At 31.3% G+C, this 6762-nt stretch overlaps 1 protein-coding gene across 2 annotated transcripts in view; it reads left to right on the forward strand.

The window, feature by feature from the left end:
* Positions 1 to 5773, forward strand: part of LOC110709329 (STE20/SPS1-related proline-alanine-rich protein kinase-like) — a 30679-nt gene extending 24906 nt beyond the window's left edge. For both annotated transcript variants that reach the window (XM_021887537.1, XM_021887538.1), the window contains 2 exons: positions 4297 to 4348; positions 5144 to 5773. In XM_021887537.1, the coding sequence (XP_021743229.1) occupies positions 4297 to 4348; positions 5144 to 5197 (106 nt within the window). In that variant the 3' untranslated portion in view covers positions 5198 to 5773. The remainder of the gene's footprint in view (positions 1 to 4296; positions 4349 to 5143) is intronic.
* Positions 5774 to 6762: the final 989 nt, after the last annotated feature.

A 6762-nucleotide genomic window follows, 5' to 3' on the forward strand; every position in this document is an offset into this window, starting at 1 on the left:
ATTTGCAAAGCAAGTAAATACTGGTATGCCATTTTGATGAACTTGATTCATTGTATGGTGAATATGGAAACTTACTTTGATGAACACGTCCATAAAAAACCATTCACCTCTCTATTACTCTAATTGTCTCATTCTTATCCTTGTACTACGCCTAACTCCAGCCTCCCCGATCTGTAAAGTGAATAAACACAAATGAGCACAAAAAAGCCAAGGTGGATGGCAATTCAACAAATTCAAAAGCAACAAATAATTATTGGTTTCACAAAGCTCCTTGGTCCCTTTTCTGAGTCTTGGGCGAGCACCTTCCACATTTTTTCTTTTATTCCTAGCTTCTCCAGCCTTTGATATCTCCTCTTGGAAGATCTCACAGTTTCCTCTTATACAAAAGCACAAATCCCATACTCAACTAAATAAAATTGTTATTACTTAATGGACCTCAGCATACAAAAGCAGAGATGAAACCAGATAGCAAATAATTCTAGTTCATTCAAACTGGACACCCACCCAAGAAGCTCGGCGCAACCACAAATGATTTGGGTGCGCCAGGAGAAACATCCAGGAAAGGTGGTCTATCACAAGTACCTGTATAGTTTCGTCATTTAACATCTCAATCCTTGCAAATTTATAGCTGAGACAGCTTAATCGAATGAATTTTTTTAATAGAAGTATAAATGTATTATAGTCCCTTGCAGATTCACAAATCAGAATGAGGAATATAACATTAAGCAAAAAGAGGGCATCATCATGTAGCAGCATCAGAATTTGTCTTTCTTCATTATCAGACTACAGAAAAATGGTCGAGAGCAATAATTATTAACACTTACCAAAACCGTCTTTGTCTTTCTTCATCTCATTAGGAGATTTTTTATCACTGAAGTAATATTCAATTACCTGTAAAACCACCAAAGCTTCAGAAAAACATAACAGTGACCTACTTGGCATAGTAAGTGCTTTTATTGCAAACCATTGAAAAAGAAGTAGATAGTCTTTCTTGTTAATTCAATTATATATAATTTTGAACCCTAACCATAAATTATCCAAATAAGTAGTGTGCAAAGTGACAATTCAGATTCCTTCTTAACTCAATAATTTCAAATAAAAATCTCAAATCCCTAAGAATATGAACCCCAAATCACCTAATTATTAAAAAAAAAGGGCCAACATTTCAATTTTAATTTTTTTAATTTCCTCTTATATCTCCTTCTCTTTTAATTTGCTCTTGTATGCTGAGGTTTTCAATGTGTGGTGATATCCCTACTGGCGTGTCCCAGCTTCTCCATCACCAAATTACTCTAATGTGACAATAGGGCCAAGTCAAGTAGCATTAATGAGCTTTGGATTTTACAAGTCCGAGACCCTAAATGCCCAAACGTTAATATAAAATTAGATAAGCCTTTAATTCTAATAGTTAATCATAAAATCAGCAAGAAACATTTTAATTAAAGCAGATTTCAAACAAAAATTGAAAACATATAGTTAATAAACTGGTATTCCAAAAAAAAAAAAAAAAAAAAATCATAATAAACAAAAACAGGAAGTAATCTAACATGCTAAATTTCAAAAGAAAACCCAAATTGTGTATATATTAATTTTCAAGGTTTCAATCTCTATTTGTCTCCATTGATCTTCCTTCCCCCACAAAATTAAACTTAGAAACAACAAGATCAACAAACCCAAAAATCAAACGTAAACAACAAGATCAACAAACCCAAAAATCAAACGTTTATGGGAAAACTGAAAATTTCAAAAAATCATTAAAAAAATTTATCAGATGAAAGAAATAATTAGTAGACACATAATTTATGAATCCCAAAAATCATTTAAGATAGAAAATCCAGTTCGAGGTACCTCATTATTGTTAATACGAAATAGTCAATTAGAGCCTTGCTAGGATCACAAGATGCGTGAGACTCTAGAGGACAGAGAAAGCGAGTTACCTTTTGATTGCAAATAAGAGATGAGTGTACAAAAAATCACTCAAAAAGACAAAAAAATCTTAAAATGAGAGTAAAAAAAATAAAATGAAATGATTATACATCTTAAAACCAAATAACTAAAATGGGTAAGGACTAGAGATGGCTGGACAACTCTAAAACAGCAAAACCTAACTGATTTAGGTTAAAATAAAAAAATATATATATATAAAAAAAAAAAAAAAAAAGATATGAAGATGTCGCACACCAATTGTCATCGTATCTACATCTACAAAAGGTCTCCTCGCTACAAATGGAGTAGTCGACTGTGAAATAAGCATCAACATTGCAACTGTAAGTAGCCTTCTAAAATTTCCAAAAAATTATCAGGATATTGAACATTGATTACATGGTTTTTATTTTTTAATAGAGGAACGACAAAATTGAGCAACACAACTTAGAAATTGAATTTGAAATAAAAAAGAAATAAAAAATAAATAAAAAAACTGGATTGTTTTTGTAGTGGCTAATAGAACCCATACTAACATCAACCCTAGAATTTTATGAAAAATTCCCCAATTTACACACTTAATCCCAAAATGTCAATAGCAAATTATACACAAACCTTTAAACATTGAATAACAAAATTAACAAGAAAAACTTGAATTGAACCAGATTTCCATTGGGAAATTAGCAATCATATAACAAAAAAGAGCTTAAGTTAAAGCTCAAATCAAAGTATTCTGAAACAAAAATTGGGTTGTGAAATTAATTTCGATGAATAAAATTAAAAAAATCTTTACCTCATACGCTGATTCAATGGAGGAGAGATAGGCAGATAGCTCATATGCTGCTTCATTGGAAGAGAAAAGGCTCACATGCTGCCTCTCGCCATTTAAAACCATAATTTGTTTTTTTTAATTAATAAAATTGTCGTACATGAGTATATCCATTCTTGGCAACGCATGGTAGGATGAATTGGAGTTGCAGTTAGTTTTTGCAATCATCTGGGTAAAACACAACACATCAGAAAAGAGGGGAAAAAAAGTGGAAGGTCGAAAGCATTTTTGCCCGAATCATGAAAGAGAGGAGAGAGAAAGCAAATGTAGAAAAAGACAGGTGGTATTTTCGATATCATCAAACATTAAAAAAAAAGACAAATGGTAATTTGCCATGTCAGCGTTGCTCTCACACATGCGATTCTCATGTTTGAGTACTGTTCATAAGAGAGCAAGCTCAAACCTTTTAAGGGTTGAGGATCAAGTTACTTTACTTCCTTCTAGAACTAAGTATTTGATGTGCAATAATGTAGACTAACTCCTTGATCTTTCTAATCTTCAACAGCTCCTTGAATTGATTATTAGCTAAGAAAGTTTAAACAACAGCTAAACAAAGTAATTGAATAAATCGGTATGAACATGTTACAAGAGTATTTATAGCTAATAATAAACCTATTAGGACTAGGACAAGCCTCTAGCCTTTAGGTCCAAGTAATCTAAATAGAATGGGATAACTAATTCTACTTGGATTTGGAAACTAGTTACAAACACAGATTGACCTTGGTCTTTATTTCCTAAAACAAATCCTAATAAATTAAGGAAACATGACCCAACTAAAATGACATAAATTAAAACATAACTAATTATTTCAAATGAAAGGTAAAAAACTTGCAAGCAAAACTTCTAGTTATAGAATAAACTAGCTAAAAAACTTATAAACAAAACTTCTGACCACCGTGTAGGTGTGTCTTAAAATACCTACTTCACCTTCCTAGAATGTATGCAATAACTCCCTCTAAGCACCAAAACGATACATTTTGTTTATATATTACTCCTACATTTAATGCAAATCACTAACTAAGAATGATAAAGTCAAATTGAATAAAATTCAAAATCCAGAACTATATATCATGCATAAATCCAATAGAAAAAAAACCAATCAATAAATCTCAAAGTTATTCAAAATATGTTAAAACAATTTCAAGAATTGTAGACCCATCGAAGGCACAGTTGCGATGTAAAATATCATTGGATTGAAACCTGATAGAAAGCAATTGAAAAGATTGTAGATTGTGAGTTTTGTTAACATTGCTTTTGTAAAGGGAGGTTTGCATAGGCCTTATTGGCAGCAATGTTAGACACATTGTTTATATATTACACGATTCACTTTTACTATAAATCTATTTTTGGCAAATTCTTATCACCCATTGTGCACCCTTTACCCCACAATATTAATACCTTTGCTTTCACTCTCTTTTACTTCATCCACCTTTTTTCTTACACCCACACATGTGCTCCAAATTTCTTAGAAATAAGTCTAGTAATCGAACTTTAGTTATGTGACTGAATTGTAATTGTTCTAACTTCTTTCGGTTACGTGACAGAATCGGGAGCCTGGTAGATGAGCTGCAAAGACAAAAATTAAAGAATGCTCAGGTAAGTTGGGTTCTTAAGTTTCATTTTTGAAGCTGGTAATAGAGAGATTAAAGTCAAACAATTTTGTACATGTTCTTTTTTTTTTCCAACTTAGCTTGTAGTATAATCAAACATTCAACACTGCTTTATTCAAAATTTCACCCTGCTGAGTGCTGAGTCACATAATTTAACTCACAATTATGATTCTTGTTGACCCATGTTGCCACAAGTGATTATCCAAACTGTTAAGCATTCAAAGGGAAAGCTATTTTTCAGTGTAGCAAGCAGAGGCTTCTACTTTCATTTCCATTGTCTTTCATTTCTGTTTTCCCTACCTACTATGGATGCTTTCAACTGGTAGAATGCAGAATCTAATGCTGATCTCTGTTTCTGTTTTATATATTTTTATTTAAGTACTTCCTCCGTTTCTATTTAGTTGACGTGTTTGATTTAGGCACATATTAAGGAGAGGAGAGAGAGTGAGACAGAATGAAAAAGCTAGTGGGGTAGCTTGTAAATGCAAGGTAAAAAAGTTACCCTAAAAGGAAACGTGTCAACTAAAAAAAAACTTCTTAAAAAGGAATACGTGTCAACTAAAAAGAAACGGAGGTAGTATTTGTTTATTCTTTCTCTTTTACTTTTTAATTTATGTAGTTTCAATATTAATGTGTAAGATTCGATGCACTAAGAATGTCTAAAATGTTTAATAGGAAAGTGGACGCAGGGTGGTGTCAATTGGCTGGGTAATGGTTTCACGTGTAATTGGAGACATTTTCACATAAAACAATTGTCATAGGATGTCTTTATTTTTTGCAGTTGGAGCGGCAATTGGATTATTTTTACAAGAAAGCTGAAAAGACAAAAGAATGATCTCTGATTACCAAAAGTGCCTCCTTATGAAGATGGTGTAATGGTGGCGGCGGAATGTAATCAGCTTTGCCTATAACACAGTTTGTCTCCTTGTGAGGATGGTGGTGAACTGGTGGCGGTAACATATTTTGATAACCAGCTTTTCTCTATATGGGGACACATGCATAGCTTCCATATTTGCTGCATGATGCAAGCTCCAAGGGTTCTATTGTTCATTTTTTTGGTATTGTGTAGAACATGGAACTTCTGTAAAATGTAAGTCTATTTTCTTCTTCTTAACGCAATATTATATTTAGTATTAGGGAAAGTATCTCGCTCGGTCTTGCCATGATAAAAGAAATTGAAATATCTGCTATTTAAATTTTAATATAAATATTGTATAAAAAAAAACAAAAGGATGAGGTTTGTTTGAACAATTGTATACTTTGTACTTTTGCTTAATTTGCTTCCTATTTCTTATGCCCTACCAAGCACCACGAAGCCCACACCAACTTGCCTACCCTGCAGGCCTGCAGTATGATTTTATGAGACAAAACCCTCTAATTTTCGTTTCTTTATAATAGTATAGACCCTACAACCCTAATGGTAATTTTTAAGGGTTGTAAAGATATGTAAAATTCTGTTATATAAAATATTTCTATTGATAAACATTTTTAAGGCTACAATTATTATTTGATATTGATTTAAATTAAAACTAGGAGATACAAGATAATTTGGACAATATAATATATTAATTTGGCAAAGGAAAATTTGTCGTAAATTTAAAGGTGGTTTTTTTTTTTTTTTTTTTTTTTTTTTTTTTTTTTTGTGATAGGAAAAATATACTTTAATAATTTCGGGTGATTTATTTATCAACTAAGGTTTATTTTTGCATAATCCCAAGGATTCCCAATTATGCTACTCCCTCCGTGATTTTTTAAGTGTTACACTTCATTTTCGGCCCTGTTTTTTAAGTGTTACACTTTCTTTTTTGGCAAAAAGCTATATTAAAATATTATATTTCCCTCCTCTCATGGTCCCAACCCAAACCCACAACTATTTTTCTATTATATCTTTCCTCTCACACTCACATTCATAACTTTTCAATAAACTATTAACCCCACTATCTTTCTTTTACAATTTTTTAATACACCAACTACCCCACTTACCTATTATTTTATTTAAGTCAATTAAATTGCATAAAATTATGTATCGGTCAAACTGTAACACTTACAAAAACATGAAGGGAGTATGCGTTTGCCTCCAATGGTCCTCATGGGTGGAAACATGCTAAATGAGTTTTATTTATTTATTTATTTTTTTGTGTTTTAATAGCCACGTTGCACTAAGGGCCTGTTCTGATTGACTGAACCGAACCGAACTGAACTGAACTTATAAGAGCTAAACTAAAGTGAAAATAATCGTGTATATATATATATATATATATATATATATATATATATATATATATATATATATATGTATATATATTTATTTATTTATTTATTTATTTTAAAAAAACATTAAAATAAAAACTAAAACTAAAACTAAAATATTTAAATTAAAACAAAAAAAATAAAATAAAA

The sequence above is a fragment of the Chenopodium quinoa genome, unplaced genomic scaffold, assembly GCF_001683475.1.
Source record: "Chenopodium quinoa cultivar QQ74 unplaced genomic scaffold, ASM168347v1, whole genome shotgun sequence".
NCBI lineage: Eukaryota > Viridiplantae > Streptophyta > Magnoliopsida > Caryophyllales > Amaranthaceae > Chenopodium > Chenopodium quinoa.